This window comes from Prunus mume, linkage group LG2, assembly GCF_029339155.1.
Source record: "Prunus mume cultivar Tortuosa linkage group LG2, ASM2933915v1, whole genome shotgun sequence".
In the NCBI taxonomy this organism is placed as follows: domain Eukaryota; kingdom Viridiplantae; phylum Streptophyta; class Magnoliopsida; order Rosales; family Rosaceae; genus Prunus; species Prunus mume.
This window is the reverse complement of record NC_142699.1, coordinates 20,482,428-20,510,052: the sequence shown is the minus strand read 5'-3', so window position 1 is coordinate 20,510,052 and position 27,625 is coordinate 20,482,428. Positions and strand designations below refer to the sequence as shown.

The following is a 27,625-nucleotide window of genomic DNA, read 5'->3' as shown; positions in this document are numbered from 1 at the left end:
CTACTTATCAAGGATGCCTGTTTCTGTTATAAACTCATGGTATCAACGTGAAGGCTATATTAAGTCAATGGCTATAAACTTATGGTATAATCCCAGGGGCGTTGAGAATTGGGGCCGAGTGCCGCCCTTGGCTATACTCTTTCGTTTATAATGAATCTGGCAGACGCAGTAATAGAAGCCGCACCACTGCAACAACCATGCAACCCCAGACTGGCTCATGTCAACGAGATATGCCCAAAGACTGGTTTTGGCGTTTATTTTGTTTTTTTTTCACCAAAAATGATAAAGGCATTTAGGAACCACCTGATTTAAGGAATATACAATATTTTACTAGTCTTAACTTATATATCTTCCTTCTAGTGTTGATGGGTTAATAAATTCGATCTTCTGAGTTTCATCTCTCGTATAACAAGGAAGCTAAATATAGAAAACAAAATCAACTAATTAGATCAAGCCCATAACCTAGACATGGTAACCATTAACATGTAAATCATCAGCCTACAATCTCACCAGCACAAAACCAGGCAAAGCATTCCAAGCCAAACGGGACAGCAATCTCGGCATCCTCCACCGTCAGCTCCTACCTATTCTTCCACAGTTGTTTGACAGAATAAACCTCAACGGCTTTGGTGGGTTAAGCAACAAGTTTGGCAGCAAGGTGGGTTTGGTGTTTGTGATAAAGTGTATTAGGGTGTACCAGGGGTATTTTTGGTAGTTAAATAGCGGGTGTACTTAGTTAATTTTACATTTTGATTAAAATACTATGGTGTACTTAGATCATAGTTTGTACTCAGTTAATTTTAAGGTTCGTTTAGCAACACTCTATTTCTAAAAGTATGTCTTTTTCTTTCTTTCTTCCTTTTCTACTGATTTTAGTTTTCCCTAAATAAAAGTTAAAGAGTTATTGTTGATACTACGTACCATTTATTAGAACTTGATAACTCCATAACTCTTTATGTCTCATTTGTTTGGTTAAGGGTTTGAGCAAGTATATATGCATACATACACTAGTACATGACATTCCCAACAACTTTGATTTTGGCCAAGTTAATTATGAACAAACTGAGAAATTACTAGCTAGTTAGCAACATATCAATCAGTTGTGGTTTCAGCAATTGCTAAGTAAAAAAGTAAATCTATCCATCCATGTAATCATATATATTGAGTTGTTGAAATTTGAATCTGGACAGAAACATGGGGAAGATTAATAGTAGAGAATAAAGTAGTTGTACATCTAGTAAGTGATAAAGCTCGACAAGGCCCCCAGAGCTTTCTCTATCCCCCAGCAAAGCATCTTGCATTTCCGAGGCGCATCTTCCTCGTCAATCTTTTTGATAGAGATCGTAGAGATGGTGTCAGGTCCTCATTTGCCACATGCGTTCATCAACTTGAACAACCTTTTTAACGCAGCATCTACATCACAACAATATATAGCAAAGGACACCCATTTTAATCATTTTAATTGTGATTTTTTCAGCCATTTAAGCAGATCACTGGCACGTGGCTACTCGAAGTCGATATTCCCATGTAGCTAGTTCATAGTTGCGTCTAGGTTCACTGACAATTTTTCTGCGATCTTTAAACACAAAACAACATATTGATCAGCTTAATGCAAAAGACAACAACGTTACTCTCTCTATAAATAGTTGGGTTGCTTAGGAACCATTCGAAACCAAGGCAGCAACCAAAGCTATAAGTTAAGTAAAAAGGATCGATGAACAAGGCATCAGATGGCCCCTAGAGTTCCCTCAAACACTTCATTGGAAATTATTATGGGCATTATCTTAATTATGCCTCTCTCTCTCTCTCTACTTTCTACTGAAGTGTTTGGGGGAACTCTTGGAGTCATTTGATCGATATATAGCCTACCACATGTGGATGAGCTATAGCTAGGTGCAATATTCAAGTAAGTGCTTTCTTGTTCTGCTTGTTTTATTCATTTGCTTGATAGCCAATTATGTTCAGTTAAAAATTAATTAACTATTTTTTTCCCAATTCCTTTGCAGCGAGCTAGATTACTTGTAGAAGGTCATTACTTTAGCTCTGTTGATTTTTTTATGGGAGTGGAAAAGTGGTTTAGTATGTTAAACAAAAATTAAAAGGATCTCATAATTGAGTGTTGTTCATGTTTGAATTGTGTGTTGAAACTTTGATTATTTCTCAATTCCACCTGCAAATCTAAAAGTGCCATATGTATATTAGATGTTGTTGATGAATGATATGACGATGAATTTAGGGCTAAAAGAAACTGCATCACAAAAATGAGCAAAGCCAACAAATACTAAACAACTAAACCTTAATATAATAAGATCATATGTAAATTAGTCACAATATTAATAACAATTCATCCATCGAAGGAAGCCTCAAAACAATCAAATTTAAAGGAACCACGGAACAACCAATCGCGACTTTTTCTTAGTCATCTCCATACAAACACTGCAACTCTCACTTTCACTTCCACTACTTCTCCTACTTTTTCTCTTTGTACCCTCCTCCTTCACATTATCACTTACCACGCTTCTCCTTCTTTTTCTGTTTGTTGTACCCTCCTCCTCCTCCTCATCATCAACTACACTTATTCCCCTTGTTTTTCTCTCCATACCCTCCTCCTTCGCATTATCACTTCCGGTAATTCTCCTTCCTTTTCTCTTTGTACCCTCCTCCTTCACATCAACACATGATCCTAATTTACCATCTATGACCTTCTTTAGCACCCTCTTGATCGATACCATACCTTTATAATTGCTCGCCGCCATTGATTTCCACCTAACCTTACCCTTCAAACACTCCTCACACCTATACATGGCATGGTCGTTTCCAATATGAACATACAACCCCCATACCTCTGGACGCTTGTCGGAAAAAATTTCCTGTCGAATTTTGCGACCCCACTTTATAATCCCATCCACTATTTGATCATGCAACCCAGCATTCTCATCTGAACTTGCAATTCCAAAGGACGACAACACCTGAGAAAGAAACTCGTACGACTCGCCGCACTTCCTCAACACAGGCTTCTCAAATTCAATTGTTTTTTCATCTTTTTCTTGAAATTGGTCGACGAGGGTTTCACGACGAGTTCCAATATCATCTGATGAACGAATATCGTAGTATATGTGGTTGACTTGGTAGTCAAACTTGACAAGAAACCGAGCCGGCGATGAAGGTTCGTAGCTGCCTAGTAAGTGTGGGGTAAGGAGTAGCACGTAGAAGTCCAAGCTATCCTTCTCGTGATGGACTTCAAAATCTTCGACTTCCATGACTGAGAGAAGCAGCAGCTAATTAATTAAGTCAGCGATAGTGTCTAAAATAAATATAAACTAAGGTTTTAGATTTTATATTGTAGAGGTTGGTTGTTTCCAAGTTGGTGTAGGATTAACAAACTGTTAAAGAACCCAGTCAAGACTTGGATTTCTTCGGTGGGAAGTTTCTTACCTTTTGGTTTCCGACTTCTTTTGGGAAAATATATCTCAAGACAGCAGAGTTCTGATTAATTTTCCAACTAATTAATTGGTAAAATTTACTTGGAAGTAAAGTTACAAATTTTGGTATATGCAAGCACAATTTTTTGGTAAATAAGCCAAACTTTTGAAAAGAGGGCTTGGACTTGCAATTCGTTTGGAAATTATATGTTCCAAACTTTTACTATCTCGTGGAACCCATCTGTAGTGACTATCGGAGATTTTCAAATACTGATGATGATCTAATCCTAATTGAATTTTCTCATGTATTTATCCCTATTGTATTTATTCTTTAATTATCGTTTCAGTTTAGATAGAAAGTCATATTATAAATTAAAAGAAATGCATATTATCAAATGTAAATAACACAGAAATAAACAAAACAATTGACAAATTTTTATTTATTAATATGTAATATTTCAATTACAATATACTTTCATCCAAGAAGATCTTAGAATGATGAACTTTAGAGTACATCCAAATTAAGCAAGATTTTCCTCAATCAGCAGTAGGCACTTCAAATCGGCAAACCGGGCAGTAGTGACTTTGTCTGAGCCATGTCCTTATGCACTTGTCATGAAACACATGTGAGCAAGGCATGCAAGCTACTTCTGATCCTCCATTAAACTCTTCCATGCAAACAGTGCAACTATCACTTTCACTTACACAAACTTTCCTTCTTTTTCTCTCTCGACCCTCCTCCTCACAACATGATGCTTCTTTGTCATCTGCACCCACTCGAACCCTCTTTAGTACCGTCTCGACCGCTGAACCACTCGCCGGCACCATGCCCTCATTATTACTACTACTCATTACTATCTCCAGTAATTGCGTACACGACTCACAGCGACTCTTGACTTGCTCTGTTCTCATATATACGCACAACCCCAACACCTTACGACCCATGCTGCTAAGCTTATTGCCGAGTATGAGACCCTGCACTCTAATCTTACCCACCATACATTTGTTCGATGCATCATCTCTACTGATTCCAACTAGCGCCAGTACGATAGAAAGAATCTCATGCGCCTTGCGGAAATTCTTTAACTTGTCCATGTCGAATCGGCAGTCTCTTTCCTTTCTTTTCACATATTCTACGATGGTGGTTTCAATACGGTTCAAGGAACAATTGACGTATTTGTAATGGGTATCGTGCACAATCTTGACATGAAACTTAACCGGCTGCACTGATGAACGGTTCCGGTTATGAACACGATTAGGGTTGTTTAGTTCTGCAGTAATGTTGTCGAAGCTGAAGCTGAAGCGTTCACGCTCGTGATGGATGGCATTGACAAGGAAGTCTTCCATGGAAATCAGTCGCGGCTGGAAACTTAGAGTTTGAGAATTGCTTTGGTTGTTTGAAGAAGTGTATTGTGGAGTGAGAGGACTAACAGATATATATAGGGTTAGGGTGGTGGGTTTCCTTATTCGTTGGGGATTGGCCGACTAAGACTTGAGTTGCTTGATCGAAACGTTTCCTTTTCTTTCCTTTTGGTAATGGGAAACCGCCTTAATTTCTTAAGAGAAAGTAACTAATTAGGTTGACTCTAGAAAATGGGCCCTTCAAATGAAATTGGTAACCACGAATGGTTTGGAAAATGGGCCTTTAACAATAGACGTATGAGTGTTATACCTAGACGTGTGTTATTGATAAGCACAAATAATTAATTTGTATTATTCTTCCTCCAATATAAAGATGTCTGTTACACAGAAAATAGGCATCTTCCGCTAACAAAAATTAATAATTTTCTTTTCAATATTATGAAGAAGAAAAAAGAGTTTGAATTTTGATTTAAAGATTTAGCTAATGGAAAAAAGAAAAAATCTTTCACAAATAGGCTCATTCTAACATTACATGTTATAAAAAAAACCCTTTAAGTCCAATACTTTAGAAAAACTTCTTGTTGTACTTTCAAGTGATAAAATTGTAACACATTAATAATCAATTAGAATATGACAAGTGGCTAGTTGAGGGTTTTATTTTCTCCAAACAAGCTCTCTAAGGATTTTTGTATAAATTTCATGCTAGAATCCACCCCTTTTTTTGGCCACTTGTTAATCTATATATATAAAGTAAAAGGTAGAGAATGATAAAACATTCAAAATACCAGAAAATGTCATTAGTTAATGCAAATATTAAGAATTGAAATTATTAATTAAATGAGGATAATATGGTAAATTCACACTTTTTCATATTAAAAAAATTTTAAATAATGAATCCTATTTTTATGGAACACAATTACCCATTATTTTTTTTAATTCTAAAATATTTTTTATTTATTTTTAAAAAAAGCCTGTCGCATGCACGGAAGCGCGTGTGGAGATGTTAGTTCTAATAATGGAAAAATCTGTTCGAATTTAAGAGAATTTTAAGGTATCTGGTTCAAGATATATCATTATTCTTCGTAAACCTGCATGTGTGGTTCAAGTCCACCTATACATGATTTCTCTCTGAAGTCTCAGTTTGTGTGCATTGTTTGTAGCTTGTTTTATCATTTATTAGGTACACCAATTGAAATAAGAACAAGTAAATAAGCGTTACGTACGCTTGAAAATTTTACCACCATAAATCCATTCATTGATGTTGTTGAATTCAACAATTCGAGTCAATCATTAGAACACAACATAAGTATATGTCTGTTTTTTTTTTTTTGGGTGAGATAAAGGCAATGTTGCATTCATAATTTATGCATAAAAAGGATGTCAACCACAAGAGCTATTACAAATATACATAATCACAAAGGATTGTTACAAATATGGAAGCAAAGTAACCACAAAGGGTTAGTACAAATATGGCCACACATGGCTAAATATATTCCATCATAAAAGCCAGTAGCCTGGAAAACCAGACACCAAAGTAAATCTACAACTATAACCTTTACACTCTCACAAGTAGAGGCTAGACTACAAACAAGCATCAAACTCACAAAGAGATGATGCAATTATTACAGCTCAAGCAAGCTCAAACACACAAGTAAATAAAACCGCTCAGTCACTTTGTCTATCTCCAAATCACAAGTTGAAACATACCACAGAGATCTAAAGTATATCTAAAGTAAGAGCTCCAAATCTGTAAAAAGAAGACAAACAAAACAACCAAGCGTAGAACAAACTAGCCAAAATGGCAAAACAACAACAACAAACCAAAGGGGAAAGCAAGGGATTGGGAGGAGTAGAGAGAGGGGAGGGATGGAGAGAGAAGGGGAAGGGAGGGAACCCACCCCCCAAGGGGGTTGGCGGTTGAGGATGCTTATGTTTTCTCTGGCTCAAAGGTTTTCTATTACCGTTTTTCTTCTGCTTTCAGTGCCTGATGACTAAGTTTGAAACATTCCAAATTTTATTGAACTAAGAAGCTGCTAATCTTTACAGAAGCAGTATAATGATTCTTACAAAGTAGCTGGACCAATTTCTTATCAACTTAAAATTGAAACCGATCCACAATTCCACTATAAACAATTAGGAATTGAATGGAATTTAAAATTTATAAGCCATTAATTCACCATAAATCAAATAATTCACCGAACTTCAGGTCTCTTCCTTTAGTTCGGTGGTAAGGCGGCAATAAGAAATTATGCTTCTTCTGTTGTTGCTTCAATCTTATATCAAACCAAGGTTTAAACGAGATGAAATACAAACACAAAGCTGCAGTAATAGTTTATCTCCAGAACCTTTGCAGAGCCTCATTAAGAAAATAGGGCTGAAGTAGCCCAGCAGCATAATGTAATTCATCAATCTGCATTATATATATGTACATGCACATTAAGAAATCAACCCAAAAAAGTTATGAGGAGAAAAACTATATTGAATTGCAGCAGAAGGGGAGCTCAGTGGACGAAAACTTCAACTTAATCCCAATTCAACAATGTGCAAGAGAAGTAATGTACGTAGTTAGATAAGGATCGTTTTATATCATATACAACATATAATTAGGCTGATCAGAAGATTACATATATTTTTCCAGCATTGATCTGGTTGATCCGTGTCAGATGGTACCCAGAGTTCCCCCCAACACTTCGGTAGGATAAATTAGGGTACATATGTACTACCCTTTGATAATTTCCCCAATGAAGTGTTCAAGGGAACTCCAGGGAACAACTGACGATCTCTTCTGATTTCTTTCTGTTGTTGTGGTGTTCTTGTGTAGGGCAGTTACCTACAATATTTATGGTAGCTAGCTAGCCTACTGCTCATTCATAATATCTGAATTAAGAAGGCCTTGCTAGCCCTTTTCGTATGTTCTACGTACTACGTAGGAGAACCATTAGATTAGAGACATGATATCCTCAGACCTTTTAGGGTTGCCCAATTACCTAAATTGATGATGAACCTGGCCAGAATTGTGGGGAACATGAGAGGGTGGGAATATTGTTGAAGTGAGTGGTCACAAGTTCTCCCCATGGACACAGCTTTTCTACTTTTAGTACACATCCTCTTCAATCACTTTCATTCCTATATTTAAGGTCTTACATTTTCAAAATTATACTTAGCTTGCATTGGAGCCCTAAGTCACATTATACTTAGCTAGTTAGCCTAAAGACAACTCTAAAGGGAAGTAGTTTACAAACATCTTAGCTTAATTTTGTGCTGTGCCTATCAGATTAAGCCAAGATTCTATGGATGGAGAGTTGAACGAATCAGCGTGGGCCAGGTGGTTATCTTGTTGATGCTATTGTTCAACTTGGAGAAACTTTCCAGTGCTTACCTGGTTTTCTAATAAACAAGCACTTCTGTGTGATGATCACATGCAATCAGTATATATGTACAAGATTTTGGTAGAGATATCTGTGAAAAGGAAAGGCTGGACAAGTAGATCGACACAGCTAGCTAAGGTATCTCTATCTATCAAAAAAGGCAGAATGGCGTTTGTGGCCTCTCACTACCACGGCCTCAAGATTCTTTCCCAAATTACTTACCTTCTATTCAATCTAACCCACACTTGTGTCTAGGTTCACTGCCGACCTAGTACTAGCTAGTTCTGTTGTGTCGTCCTCTTTAGTCTCTGCTTAAACATATTTCAGAGGCACACATATCATGTGGTGAACAAACGCAAAGTAAGCTAGATGCATGCCCACTACTATAAATAGATAGCTAGCATTCCTATCTGGTTTCATAAGTTCCCAAGCAATCAAAACTAGCTAGTCGTAAGCTAATAGTACATCTGGCATCAGGTGTCCCCTAGAGTTCCCCTGAACACTTCATTAGGATGTCTAACTCTCTTAATTAAACTAATTAAGGGATAAGTTATACTTACAGTCTCTACTGAAGTGTTTGGGGGAACTCCGGGTGTCATTTGATGATATCTCAAGACTCTAAGTGCTACAGGAGAAGTAGCCTAGCAGGTTGGTTACCGCATGCAGGACGTATATAATTGACTGGTGCATGGGGGTTTGAGTTGATTATAATTAGCTAGCCTTCTTGCATATTCAGATCCAGCTACATATCATTTACTATAATTAACACACTTTATTTCTCTTATTTGAAAACAAGATTTTTCTTTTCCACAGCACCCCTTCCCTACACATGCAGTTTTCCATCATTGATCTTCTAATTAGTAGCCCAATAAAGAAATGAAGCATACATATACTTTTTGTTTTCCTGTGTTCACAGGACGCCTGAGAAATATACTTGGGAGTTGGGAGAGGATGACTAGAGACAATCCACGAAGAGCGAGCACATACAAATATTACAATTTTCTTCTCTGTAGTATTTAACTTCTTCAATTACTAGTTACAAACAAACTTACAACTTTCATCAGAAAAACAAACAAACAAACTTACAACTTGGGCGCTGTATTTTATCCTCAATATTTATATATGTATATATATATATATATGTGTGTGTGTGTGTGGTTACAGTTACAGACTAATTTGCAAATTACAATACATGATTGAATAAACAATGGCATGATTGAACTATGTTTAGTCATATGAGATTTTCTTTGGGCTGGCAATGCCTAGCCTGCCCTTAGTGTAGAAATGCCCCTGCTTAGGGGGTGTGGGGTTTTATACAAAAGGTCTCGATGCTATTAGGAGTGGAATCATTTATTATATGAGACTTTCTATTTTGTTAAGTTTCTCATGTGGAACTCTATGTATTCTTCAACAGTTTCTTGTTGGGTTTGCATTGGTTTTATCTGTTCTTGGTGCTGTCATCTCGGTTCTTGGGTGAGTTAATTCATACACACTGTCCTTTATTTTTTAAAATTATTTACTTTAAAAAATGAAAATTATTTACTAAAAATCCAGAAAAATACAGCTTATAGATATTTTTTGGGAATTAGAGTTTTTCACTTACGTTTGATTAGGGTTAAATATGGTGAGTATGGTCAGGGACGGACCTATGATATGTACAACCTGGGCTATAGCCCAGGTGAGTTTTTTCCTTTTTGTATAGTTAGTTTTAATATTAACTGTTAAGCATATATGATGAAAATGGGGGATAAGCAAGTCCCAACCCAAGTGCCTGCAACAACCAAGCACCTGCCACAACCATCGACCACCTAACCCAAGTGCCATCCGCAACCACAGACCACCCAAGCACTTGCAACCGATCCAAACCCCCACAGTCATAGCCCCACGTAGTAACCCCAATCTAGCATCGCTATAAGTTCCAGTTAGTTTTGGCGAACACCAATTGGAGACAACAGCTTCACAGCTTGAACTATGGGTTGTGGATGACGGCAACTATGCCACGATGGCGACTATGAGACAACGACGACTACACAAGCAGAGGGAGAAGTAGAAGACGGAGAAGATTGAGAAGAAGCAAAGCAAAAAAAATTGGAAAAAACAAAAAAGGAAAGAGAAAAATAGATTGAGAAGAAGAGGCGAAGGAGAGAGGCTGGATAAAAAGAAGCAAGCTGAGGGAGGAAGAAGAAAAGTATGAGATGCAGAGAGAGAAGAAAAGTCTAAAAAATAATAATAAATTCACTTTAATATGTTTTCAAAAAAATTAAAAAAATATTGAAAAATTTTGTCCTTTTTCAAGCATACACCAAATGCGGTACAAGTGTTATCTAGCTTAGGCCAAGTCAAGCCAATCCAAGACAATCCTTGATCATAGTCCATGCCAATACAGCCTTTCATAACGAACAAGCCCTAGGAGTTTAGCCAAGCCTAAAATCTAACGTCTAATAAGGTAAATCTAGCCCATCCCATTTTAAAATCCTAAGTCCGTTCCTGAGTATAGTGTACTTATTAAAATTATATTTGTTTCACAATTCAATATATCCTTTTTGGTTATTTTATATTATGCTAAATTAGTAATTCAATAAATAGTTTGATAGTATGGTGTAATCAGTTAATTTTAGAGTTCGTTTAATAGCACTATATATATATATATATATATATATATACACATAGGTTGAAATCATTAATTACAAACGACCTTTCCTTCACATAAACGACATACCGCTTTATATTCCTAATATACGACACCCAGATATTTTTGTGTCGTTTACAAGTTTTTAACTTCTTCAATGGTTCACAAACCCCAAACTCACGGGGCACAAAATCCTTGCTTATTTGATTAAAAAAGGGAAAATGAAAAAAGTTAAGCTGACTAGAGTTGACTGTACTATAATCTTCATCCCCTTTTACTAGTATTAGAAGAGTCGGGTTTTTGTCTTTACACCCACCATCTTGACCCCAGGTTGAGAAGCTGCGCCCAGACCACCTCTTCCAGCTGTATTAATCATTTAATGACTAATCCAATCCAGCCACTAATATAATATTAATTAGGAAGTTAAGATCCATATCAATCATCAATCTAAGCTGTTTTGATAGAGGCATAGAGCAACCATGTGCACATTTCCTAATGACAAATTGTGACGAGAAAAGATTTCATAGTTTTCCAAACTTGATCACCTTGTAATAATCGGCAGCAGTGTTGCGTTGTCCTTAATCATCGAAATAACTTCAAACCCCGCACATAGTTTACCCACCTAGCTCACATCACCGGATCATCTTTAACTAGGTTGTATTTAGTTTTAATTAATAATAATCGTGTTTATCATTCTACTGCACCTTGTTCCTCATTAATATAATTAACCAAACTCTCTGATCTCTTTCCTCACAACCTTAATTAATGTCTTTCGGTTCTGCTTCTTCAACCACAATTGTCATCAACAACTGGGGTGATGGGAAATTGCTTGAGGAAAAAGATTCAAGAGCCAGAGTCACCAGTTGCCATTATTCCAAGGCCTCCCACTGGTTTGTTTGCATTCATCTTATGATCATTATGATCAGAATATTTTAGGCATGAAGTTTTTAACTTGAAAATCTTTTCCTCTGTCATTTGGTAAAGGGGACATTGGGTTACAAGTTTCTCTCCCCGAGAAGAAGATTAATGGAACAGTTGAAGAGAGAGCTCCAAATGCTTCCCCAACTTTCTTACAAGGTCAAGGTACTTAAAACAGATGTCACAATTTTTGTTGAAAAAAATGTTTGTGTTTACTGCTTCTCTAATGAATATAAAATGGTTTGTGACAGAAAAGAAGACTATACGTGAAAGACGTAGATTACCACTTCAAGAAAGGAATTCAATCATCTGTTCAAACACAGATATAGGTACTCATTGCATCTATTTTAAAGTCATTTCTTTTCCTTTGCTAATTATTTTCTTCTTTTTATTTGTGTGTGTAGGTGCAGAAAAGATTGGTAAAAATACAAGGCATGGTTATGCAGCCACTCCAAGTCCAAAAAATTGGACTTTGGAGACGGTAACTTGGAAGGAAGGAGGGTTCCGGGATTACAAGCTTTACTGCTTTTGTTATAGTTCCTTGAAAGCTGCCACACGCAAATTTAGCAGTAAGAATTTAATCGGACAAGGCGGATTCGGCGATGTCTACAAAGGGTATGTCAGTTATTGCAACTTGAACTCTGCTGCAAAACCAAGTGAAGGATTTCCTATTGCTATCAAAAGGCTCAGGAAGACTGGAGCACAAGGCCATGAACAATGGGAGGTCAGCTTTTGTTATTTCTTTTAGCTCTCTCTGCGTCTCTGTCTGCTTGTGTGTGAGGTTTATGTTATGCCCGCAGAATGAGAGGAAATTTATGAGCAAAATAAGCCATCCAAACATAGTGAAGCTAATAGGGTACTGCTGCGAAGGTGAGCACAGAATGTTGGTCTATGAGTATATGAGCGGAGGAAGCTTGGAGGCCCAACTCATGACAGGTACAGCACTCAGATAGAGAGAGAAGAAGAAAGTTCTGTGTTTTCTTTTTTACATATTATGTTGGCTGCATGTAAATATAGAGCCTAGAGTTAAGCTTAGAAGGAAGTTATTGAGCTAAAGTTGAGTTGATTGGCATAAACAGAAAATGCTACACTACTAGATTGGAGCAGAAGAATCAAAGTAGCACTTGGGGCGGCCAAGGCTCTGAATTGTCTTCACACTCATAAGACGCCATTCATTCATCGCGATCTAAAAGCTTCGAATGTTCTGTTGGATGATGTGAGTTTCTGTCACTCGTGTTTCTTGACATATAAGATAAACAAGTAGATTCTGATGAAGGCACCAAGCTTTGTTCACCTTATTTTTGTGGCTATATATCAACCTGATGATTATTAACCAACACCGCAGGACTGCAATGCTAAGCTTTCAGACTTTGGCCTTGCTAAATATGGACCCCGAGATGGCCAGGACCATGTAATGACAAGGATTCTTGGCACCAAAGGCTACATTGCACCTGAATACATAGGGACAGGTACTCAACCAGACACCAAAATCTACAAGGGCAGAGGAGCCTGCAATTAATTATAAGAATCCTTACGTACAACTGGTGTATACCGCATTTCTCACATTTTGTACTTCACGTGTTGGTTGCTTGACCAGTTATTTTACGAGGACATTGTATACAGCCGTTGTATGTATGTATGCATGCCAGACATTTCATAGTCCTAAACAAGGTAATGTGTTTTTCATTTTTGCAGGGCATGTGACACTCAAAACCGATGTATACAGCTTTGGTGTGGTGCTCTTGGAGATTTTGTCAGGCTCCTGTGCCGTGAAGAAATACTCGGATGGGATGGCGGGTGATCTAACCAAGTGGGCTGAACCATATCTTAGTAACAGGCGGAAGCTGCATCATGTGATTGACCAGAGACTTGGAAATAACTTCCCTGTGGAAGAAGCTCACAAGTTTGCTGAGCTCATCCTCCGGTGCCTTGATTCAGACCCCAAGAGCAGACCAACAATGGCTGAAGTTGTGGGTGATTTGGAGCAGTTACAAGAAAACAGAAGCAGCAGCAATCGGGTCTCGGTCCATGTTACTACGTTCACCCCATGCCCTCCTTACAGAAGCATTTTCCCTGGATGAAATGGATGTCAGGCATGGTAAGCTGATTCCCTTGATAATGCTATATCCCACAATGTCACGCTACAACATTGTGTATGAAAACGAAGGAAATAGTTTTTGCTTGAATTGCTTTTGGTCATATGGTTATGGCAGGCATTATATACAAGAAGTAGAATTGGGTCGTTAAGCTGCAAGTGATGCTCTATTGGTAACTAGCTAGCTGCCATTCTTGTATCATGATAATTTTCATGAACAAGTTTTCATTGGGAATATAAGCCGTCATCCAATCCCATAATTTCAACATCGAGGAAATATTAAAGAGAGCCCAAATCTTTAATATGAATTTTTCTTTATGAAGAACCTGCTTCAAGAAGCTAGTTTCAGTTTTCAACATCACCATTTCCAGTGATTAAGAGACCATCGACATACACAAGGAAAAGTCGAACCAGCATAATTGCCTAGAAAAAATCTGGATTTGTCATGCCCAGCCTTCATCAAAGAACCAATGCTTTAGCAAACCATACTACAGCAAGTACAACAATATTTTACAAAGCATAACATGTTTTATAAGTAACGAGCGAGAGAGAGAGAGAGAGAGAGAGAGAGAGAGAGAGAGAGAAGCGTGTACTTGAACGGATTAAATTGGCAACAAGATAATTTGACACCAGCAGTTGTGACGGGATAATGAATGTCTGTCACCCGGCAAAATTATATGTACTGATAGATGGCTAACTTTATACACTACAAACATCAAGCAGATTACCACTACAAAATAGCTACATAGCTTCTGGAATTACAGGTGGAAGTAACCTCAGAAAAACTCAAAACTGTGTCAAATTACACGCCCAAACTTGATGCTACGTAAACAAAATATGGAGTCAAATAAGTAATATACATAAAGGAGACTCTCCATCAACGCACACGTGGAGATTGCCGGTGGGATAGCAATGGGGATGCACTTGGTGTTATATTGAGAGGAGAATGGTGTTGTCGCATTGGTGACTTCCGGTGAGGAACAGAAAGCATCTGCTTTTCTGATTGAGAGTTTCTGGCTGCAGTTTTTGGGGCTTCAAGTTGCTCCAGCGTAGCTAATACCACTGACATTGTTGGCCTAAGTTTAGATTCTGCGCATAGGCATTGTGAAGCAAGAGTAGCAGCTGTAAAGGCTGCTTTCTGGGGATATTGGCCCTCCAACTTAGTGTCCATAATCCGAAATAGTTTTCTTTTGTCACCCAAATATGGTTTTGTCCAGTCTACAAGATTCTGCTCGACACCAACTTTTGTTTTATCGACAGCTCGCCGTCCAGACAATAGTTCCAGTAATACAACACCAAAACTATACACATCACTTTTAGCAGTCAATCTACCTGTTAAAACAATGAAAATGGGTGTAAGCCAAGTAAAGAAGCATTACTATGTGATGTGAACACAGTGAATCCAAGTACTCAAGATTCTTTGCATTGTTTCCGCCACAACCATGGCTTGCGCATAAATGCAGAGCCCATTTTTACAAATGTTCCACCTTGAAGAAATCTTAATGTCAAATATTAAGGATAAATCAAATTTCTACCAATAAATTATTCCCAGATACAACTCAAAAGCTTAACTTTTTTCATTCTTGACCTTTTGAATCAATAGATGAGTAAATTCGACCTGAACAGAAAGTTTGCAAATGATCACTTATTATTAGTCAACTGGCACCAAGGTGACTCCTCTAATCAAAGTGTTAGAGATGACCAGTCCGGACTATGGGAAATTTGGTGAAATGGCTATAAAAAGATGCCTCAATGCAAACTTTGTTCGAAGGTGAAATAGCAACAATACTTAATATAGACATTAAACACACCTGTAGCAACATATTCAGGTGCTGCATAGCCTTGAGTACCCATGACTTGAGTAGATACATGAGTCCTGTCACCAGTGGGGCCCGCCTTAGCTAAGCCAAAATCAGAAAGCTTCGCATTGAATTCCTGGACCCCCATGCACCATAATGTCAGTGATTTATCCAATTTAATCATAAGATATTTAGGCATAACTGCTAAAGGGATGAACTAGTGTCCTCTTTGTTCAACATACTGAATCTAGTAAGATATTGGAAGCCTTAAAGTCCCGATATATGACTTGTGATTCGGCTTCATGAAGAAAACTGAGGCCCCTGGCAGCACCTATGGCCACTTTCATTCTTGTTGCCCATGAAAGTGGTTGCGGCCCTCCTGTGAAACAAATGTAAAAGTTCAACATTATATATGTTTCAAGCCCAAACCAAGGAGTTTCTTCAAAATTGCAAATGCAACCTTGTTTGAGATTTAAACCCTTGAAAGAAAATGAGCAAAAAGTTTAACTTCAAGATAATTTAAACAATTGTGAGATGAGGGTGGGGGGAAATATTAACATCAGAGGAATACATCACTTACTTCTAAACAGATGATTCTCTAAGCTTCCTTTCGGCATGAACTCATACACTAAAAGACGGTTCTCACCCTCCAAGCAGTACCCGATTAGCTTAACCAGATTTGGATGGTACAGTTGGCCAAGATAATTTACTTCTGTCTGAAATTTATTGGCTATCAGTAAATAAGCCAAACATGAGATTTTATACACAACACACATACAGAAAATTGTTATAGAAGAAACCTACCAACCACTCCTTGTGGCCTTGGAAACCTTCAGGTTTGAGCTTCTTGACAGCAACAACCATTCCGGACCCTGGTTTTGCAGCTGTCAATGTGTGTTCATTAATCCATCCTTTGAAAACATAACCAAATCCTCCTTCACCGAGAAGACTGTCAGGGCGAAAGTTTCTGGTGGCATTCTTTAGCTCATTGAATGAGAAGGCTTTCAAATTTGGAGACGACAATATTTCACCTTCAGTTCTTGGGGTAGGAAGACTTGAACCATTGCTCCTTTCACCAGATGATGGGATGGTCAAGCTGGAGGGAGCTGAGGAAGGGCTGGTTTTGCTGGAAATTTTGGAAACCCCTGATCCTGACAGGAGAAGCAGTTGGTAATCAACAATCAATTCGTGAAAAACAAAAGTAGCCCTACACCAATTAGATCGTTCCTCGATATGTAGTACAAATCTTCAAGAATATGTTGCAAATTAATTCAAAATTGAAAACATTAAGAGTGTATAATATTTTTATTGGATTCTAACAGGACAACTATGTAAACTGGTAGATCAACGTACAGAGTTTTAAGTTATCAGATGATCTCAAAGAAGGCTACAAGCTAGACTGGCTCAAAAAAACACCTTAAATTAAGCATCTTTTGAGGACCATAAAAACACCTTTCTTTTGGCATAAAGGACCTCTATAATTTTCCCATCAGACCCCGAATGTTACTAAAGTCGATGCTTTCAGAGAGTTTAGCGTGCCATTAAAGCTAAACCTTCACATGATCATAGTAACGAATTCAAATAATTGTCAAAATTCACTCTCATAGATTGAACCCATTTTTAGACAAAAGCAAACTGAGAAAAATATAACAATTATGAGCCTAAATGAGATTACCAAAAGTGCACTGAGCATTACCAAATAATGACAAACTCTATAAGACTGTCTTCAACGTGTTCCTATATTCTCCTTAAACGGGAAAAATATCCTATGGTTGAAACAAGGACGGCTAAATAAAGATTAAAAACTTATAAATGACAGTGAAAAAATTGACGATTCATTGGGGGAAAAAAGTTCATTAGAAAAAAAAAAAAAAAAAAAGAGAGAGAGACAGATCTTCCATTTACGAATATGCGCAGAAAAAATGAAACCAGGAGCTAAGCAAAGAAAGAGACTTCATTTAATAGCAGAAGTTGCTTCAAAAATGCTAATGATCTTATTCAAGTTCAACCGAGCTACCCAGAACCCAAAACGAACACAACTTTCTTATCCAGTGAAAAACAACCGAACCCGCTAAAATTTCATTACTTTGAACCAAAAAAGACTCTCAGAAGAACATCAAAATATACCCATCAAAGAAACAACAAAATATAACCCATCAAAATACAAGACCAGTTCATTCAGAAAATATGAACAAATAAGGTAATTTTCATAGTAAATCATTTATAAGTTACCCAAAGTACCAAAGGAGCTCTGTGCTGTGTCTACTTTAGCTGAAGAATCTAAGCAGTTTCCCATTTGCTACTCCAAAGCCCAAAGGCACTCTCTTTAGTCTTCTTACGACTTCTTACGAACACAAGGTTTTGTTGGTAAACAATCAGCAAGTCATTGCAAAGAGGGAAGAAGAAACTGTAGCTGACTTGTTCTGGGTTTTTTATGATTGTGCTGCTTTCTAAGAAAATAAAAATAATATGAAGAGAGAAGATGAAGAAGAAGAAGAAGAAGAAGAAGAAAGAACGGTGAAGGTGCGGAAAGGGAAACAGAGAAGAAATTTTGCAGACAGAATGAGTCTGCCTCGGTTAAGAAACACGACAAACGCGTGGGGGCTCGCTCACCAGTGACGTGCGCACCACCTTCACCTCGTGAATTCTCTTTAATAGCCCTCCCTCGTGTGGACTTGTAGTTTGTCAATGAGCCATCATTTGTAAGAATGACGAAAGTACCCTTCTCTATTTCCATTGAACCTACCCCTGTGATGTCCATAATTCTTTTTGTTTTCTTTGGGGAAGAAATTGATTAAATTAAAGAAGATGCCTACATCAGTTCTAATAGTACAATCGTCATTAGTGCCTAATTTAGTGTGGATTAACAACCCTTTTTGTGATATCATTAGTATCAAGTGGTGATTAATTGTTGATGATTTAGAAGTAGTCGTTTATGCACATATGGACGGCTGATATTTAAAAATGAATGTGAAATGAATTTGTAAAAAGAATAACTCGAATTTTATTATATTTCTTATCAGAATTATGAGATGATTTTGAATATGTTACTACATTTGTTTTTCTTTATTATTGTAACTAGGATATTAAAATGTTTTGAATATTGCACGAGGCGAGACGGTTGAGTACATAAATAATTATATTTATATATAATGGCTTGCAAATTGCAACGATGTGTAAGGGCTTAATTAATTCAAATCTCCATTAGTCGACGTTGCAAGAGTCAAAGAAGCAAAAGAATAATCTTTTGTTTTTGTTTTAATGTTGATAGTGCAAGTAAAATAATAATATAGCAACACTCGATTTAAATAAAGGTGGGAGGAGAATGCTTGTTTATCACTCTTGCTTTGCACAGATCCTATAGATGCTTTCCAGCCTTCGATTCCGATTTCACAATACTAATTCAATTTACCAATTATTTGTGGGCACACACACTACAGTATTGGTTGACTGAGTAAATGGCTCGTGACCATCTTTTTTATTCGGTCAATAATTTCATCTTTTAGCTAGGAAGGATTAATACCCTCCAACACTTTCTCGAATAATTGTCTTAATCATTAGAATTTTTTTAAAATTAAAAGAGAAATATCTTAAGACTCAATGCAAAAAGAAAGTCACACTACCCCGATCAACAAGCCTAACCGTCTAACTCAAGTTTGGATATAAAAATCTTAAGCTTAATATTGCGAACTGTTTGAGGGGTATATTTGGGAATGGACACAGTAGGTCATGTGCGAAGCAATTGGCTTAAGCAAAAACAAATGGAGAGAGAGAGAGAGAGAGAGAGAGAGAAAGAGGAGTTTGATTTGAGGAAGCATGTGGGCAGCCTTGTACTAATAATAATATTGCGTAGAAATTTGATATATGCGTTGACTGGAATTCTTTGCATGCGCAAACCGTTTTCACACTTGACCCTACTGCTATATATATCTGAATAAATAAATAAATGCTGCAGGGGAAAGGGTTCCATCAGATAATTCTGTGTTTTATAGATATTGTTTCCTAATTACGTTGGGGTTTCAAAGTATTAGTAACTTAATAACGCTGGAAGAACAACTTCTGTTTTAGGAAATTCTTCTAGAAGAGATGAGATTGAATATTAAGAAGAATTTTTAATTACTGAGCTGAATTTGTCAATGGTGGAAGAAAAAAAAAATGATCTGGTAATAATCTGGGGATGATGCCAGGTGAAATTACTTAATGAGTCGGTGGAGAGATGTTGAGACTTGTCAAATGTCTTGATCGGAAAATGCTTCTGCATACAACAGAAGACAATTAATTCTGTTTTAGTAGCGCTAGTATTGGATGCTTCAAAGTTGTGTTGTAACTCGTCGAATTAGAAAACCAAATGACAATTCTGTTTTTTGTTTGCTTTGACTTTTAGGCCAGCTTTGAGTATGATGGGTTAAAATCTGTATTCCTTTTTATCCATTCATTTTACACCGGTATTGAGAATGATAAACATCGAACCAATTATCACTTCAATACACTGTATATGAATAACTGTTTTTAACTACTTTACCTATAATGAGGCCCCTCGCTGTGTAAGGGCTTCAAGACTTGTTTTTGTACTCCTACTAATATTTAAGAAAGAAAATTTGGAAAGAAAGGGAAAAGGGGAATGTTAGTTGTCTTGTCTAGTAGTGATGATTGATGCAGGAGATGAAAAAATCATGCAAAGACAATGATAGGGTAAGGAGTGAACACCAAGGAAGAAAGAAACTCGTACCAACCCGTCACCTACCAAATGCCAACCGTTGATTTCTTATCAAGACGTGTGTATGCCAATGATAGTAAGACACTATGATTATACATGCATAACACTTAGTTAGTCAATTCGTATACAATATATACGTATTTACGTGTCTTAATTATACAAAATACATAATCATATTATTCATTTGTATACGTGTTTTTACAATAATATACATATCTTTTGCATATTTGGCAATCATGTACATATTATTGGCATATTTTTAACGTACCATATTATTTGGCAATCATGTAATATTATACTATTATATAATTGCCGAATTTTTTCAAGAAATTTACCAAATAATATATGTAAGTATTTTATACGTATGAGTCCTATTTACCATACCATACCAACTATGCATAGGAGAATTGAATGACGTGGCGTTCCCACCACTAGCCATATCCAGCTTAGCCACCTATCACCTATGTGAGTCTGGGTCCTCCACGTACTCCAAGCCTATTGGCGTTTTCCCTTTTCTTTTTTTTTTTTTTTTTTCTGTTCTTTTATGCACAATGGCCGCCAAGAAAGCCCAACACGAAACAGTGGGCTTGGGCTCCAAGTGTAAGGTAATATTGACTGGACAAGTTCATTTGGGCCTTAAGTGTTATGTGCCAAGAAAAAAAACACTAAAACCAAAATAAAAGTCAAGAAATTTATGGGGAAGCTACTATTGCAAACCTACATATGTTTTTTTTAATCAAACTATTTTTGAAAATGGGGACTTGTATTTAGATTATTTTCCCACTAATTTGTAATAGAATTTCTGACCGTACGCCTAATTACAAATCCACATTGTAACTATTTCAAAAGGTTCAGGTGTTTAAATGTTGTTCACCCGTTTTGCGTTTACTCCTATAATAGAAGGGCAAAGTTCCCCACTGCCTTGAGAATCATAAACTGGTCAACAAATCAGCTTTCTTTTGTGTGCGAGCGTGCGACTACTAGTAATAAAAATTATAGCAGACTTAGTTTGGAATGGATAACTTGCGTCCCAAGTTACTGATCTCTGCAAACAAGCGATTGTGAATTTGGGTGAGGAATATCTCCCAAGTAAGTTCTTTTCTTGCCTCAGACTGGTGAGGACTTTAACAATTTATCTCAGTATAAAGAGGTTGTTCTGCTCAGAATGGTTGATGGGATTTAAACTGTTTTTGAATCGCATTTTACAAAAATATAATAATAAAAGCTCATGCTAGAGAGAGATGAAGAGGCAATTTGGAACTCCATTTCTATCGAGAGGGAAGGTTCGATCCGGATTGGACTGGACCGTTGACAACTTTGTTGCTAGGTTTCAATGTAAATCGATACCAAAGGTTGATTCGTAGAGTTTCAATGTACCTTAAGCTTTTGTGAAGCTTTTGAGTGGACAGCTGCGGTTTTCTCGATCTGCAGGCGTAGTGACTATTTTTAGGACTTCTGGGCTCTTTGTGAATCTTGTTGAGGTTTTCCTTGTTTGGAGGAAGCTCAAACTCTACCTGTCTTGGTTTTTCTTGAACCAAATTTGTAACGAGAGAAATCTTGTTTTGAATGATTTGCTTCTTAAGTCTGGGCCTTGGGAATTCTGATCTGAAGCTGGTTTCACTTGAAATTCAAGTGGGCTTGTTGGTTGATTTTGAGCTGTCTATTTGACGATTTCCTTATGTAAGATCTTTGTTTGATTGGATGATGAATTTTTATTGTCCTTTCCTTGTTCACTCTTTCTTTGTATTTATAGTCTTCTGGAGTAGGGTGATTCTGTTTAATATTGGGCGGCAAAAAGATATCTCTCTTTTTTTCTTTTTTAATGGAAAGAAAGAAAATAGGATTTCATCAGTTTTGGCAGATGGGCTCTCAAATAGGCAATTACTTCCCTATTTTTCTTGAAAAAGAACCTAATCTATTTTCCCAATTTCAACTGCCCCTTGTGAGATTTCATCCGTGATGGTTAGTTTTGACTTCTTTTCTGGACACTCCCGCTTTCCTGCTTATCCTTCTCGAGATTGTAGCTTGCTTATCTCTTTGGGAGAATTACCTTCTCTGTAAAAATAGAAGAGAAAAAATCTCGAATATGTATATGTAAGAGGGATTTTGATCTTCAAGTTTTCAGTTTTGAAACGACTTGATGTCATAAACTTTTCAATCACTCTTCTACATGTGATTGCCATTGTTGACTTTCCTTTATCCGGAGATGTCACGTAGGTTTGTTTCTATTTCGGCTCCCCTTTTTATCACATCGGCCTGTGAGGCCTGTGTTAATTTTGTTTGTTTTGATAAGCTTTGGATTCTTCGATTTTGGGCTTCCATCTTCCTGCTTCTCAAGACCAAATTGTTTTGATTTTTTTTTATTTTATTTTGGGTGGGTGTAATTTTAGGAAACAAATGTTAAAATTGAAAACACGAATATTAAATTTTATCAAGCATGACACTGACACGTGTTCGTTTAACAAATTTGTTAACCAACAACCTAACAACAGAAGCACGTTGAAACTATTTCAAAAGGTACATATATTTGAATGTTAAAATAAAAAATACTGATAATTAAGCTGCCCCATGAACTGAAGTTAATGCTACCAAAATAAATATAACCCTAAACTCAAAAAAATAAATAGCAATATTGTGCCAACTGCCAAGGAGAAGGGTCCGCGTTTCTGCAGCCAATGAGAAACGCGAGGTAGAGTCATCCACCCAATCACAAGCGTCCACGTTCAAAAACCCACGTAGCCTCTGCGCGCCCTCCTATATCAACCGTCTCTTCCCGTTTCCGGTATTGTGGCAGTTATGAACAAAATTACTTGGCTAATTTGCTTGTAGCTTCCATCTCCCGCTGCTGCTTCCTTTCCTCTTAAACCTTCTCATCTCGACCCAAATTTTGGTGAAAAAAAACAACAACAACAACAATTGGAAAAGGAAAACCAAAAAAGTGGCAGCGGCCGGATCCAGAGGAATATTTCCGGCCACATTATATCGGCGCCGAAATGGAAGTTCACGGGTCGTTGCTCCAGCGTGTGTTGGTGTTCAGCTTCTGCGTCGTCGGAATTTGGACTGCTTATATTTACCAAGGCGTTCTTCAGGAAACTCTGTAAGTCGTCTTCTTTCTGTTCTCTGCATTTGGGGATTTCGCAGATCACGCAACCTTTTGGGGATTTTTTGAGCTCCTTAAATTGTCTGCAAAATTTTGAGATTCAATCTTTGACATGACCAAAATCTGGTGCTGTTGTGATCTTTCTTCTAGGTCCACGAAGCGGTTCGGGCCAGATGGGAATAGGTTCGAGCACCTTGCGTTCCTGAACTTGGCCCAAAATGTGGTCTGCCTAATCTGGTCCTATATAAGTAAGCTTCAATCTCTCTGTTTACCTTGCATTTCTTGTAATGTGGACTGATTTGAGCTAGTAAAAGAAAAAAAGAAAAAAACTAAATAATAATGTTGTCATGTGGTTTATTTAAACAGTGATAAAGCTTTGGAATAGTCGGAATGCTGGAGGTGCGCCTTTGTGGACATACTGGAGTGCAGGGATTACTAATACGATTGGACCCGCTATGGGGATTGAAGCTTTGAAGTATATCAGTTACCCGGCTCAGGTTTGCTTTCAAGTTCTCTTTTTGATGATGTACCCAGGCCAGTAACCCAAATGGGCAGTATGAAAGAATATGGCTATGGCTATATATATATATATATATATATATATATATATATAATTGAAATTGGTTGCATTGGCCATCTGCTTTAATGCCTATTCTGTCTTAGTTCTAGTTTGCCTGATTTGGGTTTCTTTAGGGTCAAATCAGCCCAGAGGCAGATGATTGTCACATATTAGTGGAGTATTTCATTTCCTTTGGATTAAATTCAGTGGCAGAAAAATGTTTATGTTCTTAGGACCTCTATTAGTTTGGAGCAAAAGTCCATGTAGTCGAAATCTCTTTAAATTTTGGGACAAATGATTAGTTGCGTTGAGTTGAGTTGATCAGGGTGTTGAATTGGTAATTGAAGTGACGACCAGAAAAGAGTTTTTAAAAATCTCTATATTAAACTAAATTAAAACAAATATGAAAAATAGCAATTTATGGATCTCCTTACCCTGGCAAATATATGGATCTGTTGATTTGGGATATTAAAGCTATGGTTTTTACTTGCAGGTCTTGGCAAAGTCCTCAAAAATGATTCCAGGTCAGATATTTACAAGTTTGTTATATTTGTGTATCTTACTACAAGAAGCATGCTTATCATTAAGTTCAATAAGGGATTCAGCATTTGATTGTAAAATTATGTTCTGGTAGTTAAGATTGTGGACTATCCTTCTGATTATTTTTTTTGTTTCTTAAACAAATACAAACAAAGTAAAAGATATTGTTGCAAATGGCGGAGTTAATAAGAGATTATTACTTGTGTGCAGTGATGCTAATGGGTACTCTGGTCTACAAGCAAAGATACAGCTTTCCCGAATATGTTTGCACTCTCCTTGTTGCTGGAGGGGTATCCATATTTGCACTCTTGAAGGTGAGAGATCGTGTGCATGTGTGTGTGCGCGTATATTGTCTTAAGAATGGAACAATAATGAAACTCTTCTTTTGCTTTCGTCAATTTTCTGTTTGTAATTTGTCCTCAATAATTCTTCATACAATTAGTGAATGCATCTAGCAGTTTTTGTTGCTATTCTTATGTTTTTGTCATGTATGCTTGGGTCAATTTCAGACTAGCTCGAAGACTATCAGCAAGTTGGCTCACCCAAATGCACCCCTTGGGTATGGACTGTGTTTCCTAAACCTTGCTTTTGATGGATTCACAAATGCCACCCAGGATTCCATAAAAGCAAGGTATGATCTAAAGAACAACATCATCCTTCTACAACCATTCCTGTACTGGTTGATTTTTCGGTTATTCTTTGACACACATGAATCTGAACTATTCTTACTATAGGATTAGATTAATTAAATTGATATTTCGATTCATCCGTGTGCAACCAGTATAGAATTCAGTCTTAATCCTTTTACTTGCATCCTTTGCTCAGGTATCCAAAGACAAGCGCCTGGGAAATAATGTTAGGCATGAATTTATGGGGTACCATATACAACATGGTCTACATGTTTGGTTGGCCATGGGGCAGCGGATTTGAGGCAGTCCAGTTCTGCAAGAGGCATCCAGAAGCAGCTTGGGACATTCTTCTCTTTTGTCTCTGTGGTGCTGTTGGCCAGAACTTCATTTTCCTAACCATAAGCCGATTTGGCTCCTTAGCTAACACCACCATTACCACTACCCGCAAGTTTGTAAGCATTGTGGTGTCTTCCTTGCTGAGTGGCAATCCTCTGTCAACAAGGCAATGGGGGTCTGTTGTCATGGTCTTTTCTGGGCTGTCGTATAACACCTACCTCAAGTGGAGGAAGTTGCAGAGAGTGCCGAAGAAGAGAAAGTCAATGTAACAACAATTTTGTACTTAGATATATTCAAACCTTGTTTTCTTTTTCTTCCCAACCAAAACCTTGATATAAACTACCCCCTTGTTTTCCCTCATTGCTCATCTCATCATTTTAGGCATTGAACCTTGTAGTTCAACATTCAAAGTATTTGTAATGTAATTGAATAGATCCTCGATACATAAGTATTTAGTTGTAAACTTTGGAGCTAGAAACGCTCACCACTCCAAATCATTGTCACACTATTATGAAACATGATCATGAAAAATTTAATATTATATATTAAGATTTAATAATAACTCATCAAGTTCATAAATTTCCACAACAGGAATTGTTAAGGTAAAAGTGGAGGTATTAATTTATTTAATAAAAAAATTAAAAGGTAAAAGCCTCTATATATTTTTATGATTATGACAATCAGTATATCAGGAAATTGCCGAAATAACTCAATTGTCTTTCACATTTTTCATTAGAGTTAATTGCTGAAATACCCCCAAACTAGGACCCTAATCGGACTTAACCCCTTGAATTAAAAAGTCAGCCAACTTAGAACTCGAATTAATTAAAATTGACAAGACCCGACCCAAATTCCACTTTGGAATTTGAGCCAAACCCTAGCGTGTCCAACACTGGCATGTCTTTGGGCACACTTGACCAAATTGCCCTTCTAATTAAAACTCAAATTTCTTTTACGGTTTGACTTCTACCAAAAAATCGGCAAAATCTCCCCTGTAAAACGGACATTCCAAAAAAATAATAATAATAATAATAAAAATTCCACCTGTAAATCAACAATTAATATTGAAAACCAAATCCCAAATGTTCAGCATGCATCAGACCAATAACTTGATATAGTTTTAGACCTCTTTGTACTGAAAAAAAAAAATCATTCTACCATCAAAACTGGTCTCAACTCTTAGAACAACATGAATATGTTATCAAGTTCCAATATAACTTAACTGAACAAAATTTTCAACACTTGATCTTGTGGTTGCACCAAGTAACTCTAGGTTGCCTACGTACCCTTGCTATGAGATCAAGCCATATGTAGTTCTTTCTACATAAATTGTAAGTAAACAAAGACAACTTAATCAAATAAAGTCGAGAAATCTTCATAAATAATTCAGATCAATCCACCGAAACTCAATCAAGGGCTATTGAGGTTAGAACAATCTTCTACTCATCTCACATGTGCATATATATATACACACACACACACACACACACACACATAATTAACTTATTACTTATAAGTAGGAAAACGAGATGATTATTAAAATAGTATTGACCACGTGAAACCTTAATGTCAATATCAATAATTTAAATGAAACATGTTTCCCTTTTTCATATGTAAAAACAATTTCATCACTTAAGGAAATAGATATGAATTATAGAAAATCCTTAAAACTTGGAAACCTTCAATCCTTATCTCATAAATTAGAAAATAGGTATTAAAACTTTTATTCAAAATACCAAGATAAGATCATCAATTTTAGTTTAAACATCTTAAAACCAAAATACTCTCTACCTAGGCGTACCCCCATTTGTGAACCGTCAATTCCACCAATTTTTCATCAATTCCAACAATGTACCATCAATTCCATGATTTTCTATTTATTTCCCATATTATGCCGTCAATTCCTTGTGTCACATAATGTGACACATCCTCACAGGCCTCGGTAACACAAAGTCAACCCAAGCCTCATTCCTAGCAAGACTCAGGGGACATGTAGTGACAGGACCCGACCCAAATTCCACTTTGGAGTTCGAGTCGAACCTTGTGCATGTCCGACACTTGGCATATGCGGGGCACAAATGACCTATTTGCCCTTCCACTCAAATACAATTTATGTTTATCATATATACAAGGGGTCATAATAATGCTTGA

General features: G+C 37.0%; 3 protein-coding genes and 1 long non-coding RNA gene across 5 annotated transcripts; 3 read left to right on the top strand and 1 right to left on the bottom strand.

Annotated features, from left to right (window-relative positions):
* Positions 1–1,687: 1,687 nt before the first annotated feature.
* Positions 1,688–2,134, top strand: LOC148919808 (uncharacterized). Its single transcript, XR_016124282.1, has 2 exons — positions 1,688–1,906; positions 2,007–2,134. It is a non-coding gene; the product is annotated as an uncharacterized LOC148919808 (long non-coding RNA).
* Positions 2,135–9,648: 7,514 nt separating this feature from the next.
* Positions 9,649–14,025, top strand: LOC103321690 (putative serine/threonine-protein kinase PBL18). Its single transcript, XM_089047398.1, has 7 exons — positions 9,649–11,671; positions 11,766–11,864; positions 11,951–12,423; positions 12,500–12,635; positions 12,779–12,915; positions 13,045–13,168; positions 13,395–14,025. The coding sequence occupies exons 1-7, from the start codon at positions 11,599–11,601 to the stop codon at positions 13,778–13,780; spliced, it is 1,428 nt and encodes a 475-aa protein (XP_088903524.1). The 5' UTR covers positions 9,649–11,598; the 3' UTR covers positions 13,781–14,025.
* A 359-nt stretch (positions 14,026–14,384) lies between these two features.
* LOC103321623 (putative serine/threonine-protein kinase PBL3) lies at positions 14,385–18,235 on the bottom strand. Of its 2 annotated transcripts, none has more exons than XM_008223452.3 (6): positions 17,835–18,235; positions 16,398–16,744; positions 16,174–16,309; positions 15,836–15,972; positions 15,606–15,729; positions 14,385–15,126 (listed from the first exon to the last, which is right to left on the bottom strand). In XM_008223452.3, the coding sequence occupies exons 1-6, from the start codon at positions 17,887–17,889 to the stop codon at positions 14,672–14,674; spliced, it is 1,254 nt and encodes a 417-aa protein (XP_008221674.1). In that variant the 5' UTR covers positions 17,890–18,235; the 3' UTR covers positions 14,385–14,671. The 2 variants fall into 2 exon arrangements, with proteins under 2 accessions (XP_008221674.1, XP_008221672.1); XM_008223450.3 differs by having other exon boundaries at positions 17,826–18,234.
* Positions 18,236–23,094: 4,859 nt separating this feature from the next.
* On the top strand, positions 23,095–25,968 carry LOC103321624 (UDP-galactose/UDP-glucose transporter 3). The gene is made up of 7 exons (XM_008223453.2): positions 23,095–23,407; positions 23,561–23,658; positions 23,777–23,907; positions 24,463–24,493; positions 24,720–24,823; positions 25,019–25,140; positions 25,335–25,968. The coding sequence occupies exons 1-7, from the start codon at positions 23,304–23,306 to the stop codon at positions 25,741–25,743; spliced, it is 999 nt and encodes a 332-aa protein (XP_008221675.2). The 5' UTR covers positions 23,095–23,303; the 3' UTR covers positions 25,744–25,968.
* Positions 25,969–27,625: the final 1,657 nt, after the last annotated feature.

Coding starts and splice junctions, on each gene's coding strand:
- LOC103321623 (XM_008223450.3), bottom strand. CDS start 17,889: ATGGGAAACTGCTTAGATTCTTCAGCTAAAGTAGACACAGCACAGAGC. Junction 16,745..17,825: donor GAGCTCCTTTGGTACTTTGG/GTAACTTATAAA, acceptor TTCTCCTGTCAG/GATCAGGGGTTTCCAAAATT. Junction 16,310..16,397: donor AAGGCCACAAGGAGTGGTTG/GTAGGTTTCTTC, acceptor AATAAATTTCAG/ACAGAAGTAAATTATCTTGG.
- LOC103321690 (XM_089047398.1), top strand. CDS start 11,599: ATGGGAAATTGCTTGAGGAAAAAGATTCAAGAGCCAGAGTCACCAGTT. Junction 11,865..11,950: donor AACTTTCTTACAAGGTCAAG/GTACTTAAAACA, acceptor GGTTTGTGACAG/AAAAGAAGACTATACGTGAA. Junction 12,424..12,499: donor AAGGCCATGAACAATGGGAG/GTCAGCTTTTGT, acceptor TTATGCCCGCAG/AATGAGAGGAAATTTATGAG.
- LOC103321624 (XM_008223453.2), top strand. CDS start 23,304: ATGGAAGTTCACGGGTCGTTGCTCCAGCGTGTGTTGGTGTTCAGCTTC. Junction 23,659..23,776: donor CCTAATCTGGTCCTATATAA/GTAAGCTTCAAT, acceptor TTATTTAAACAG/TGATAAAGCTTTGGAATAGT. Junction 24,824..25,018: donor CCATATTTGCACTCTTGAAG/GTGAGAGATCGT, acceptor GGTCAATTTCAG/ACTAGCTCGAAGACTATCAG.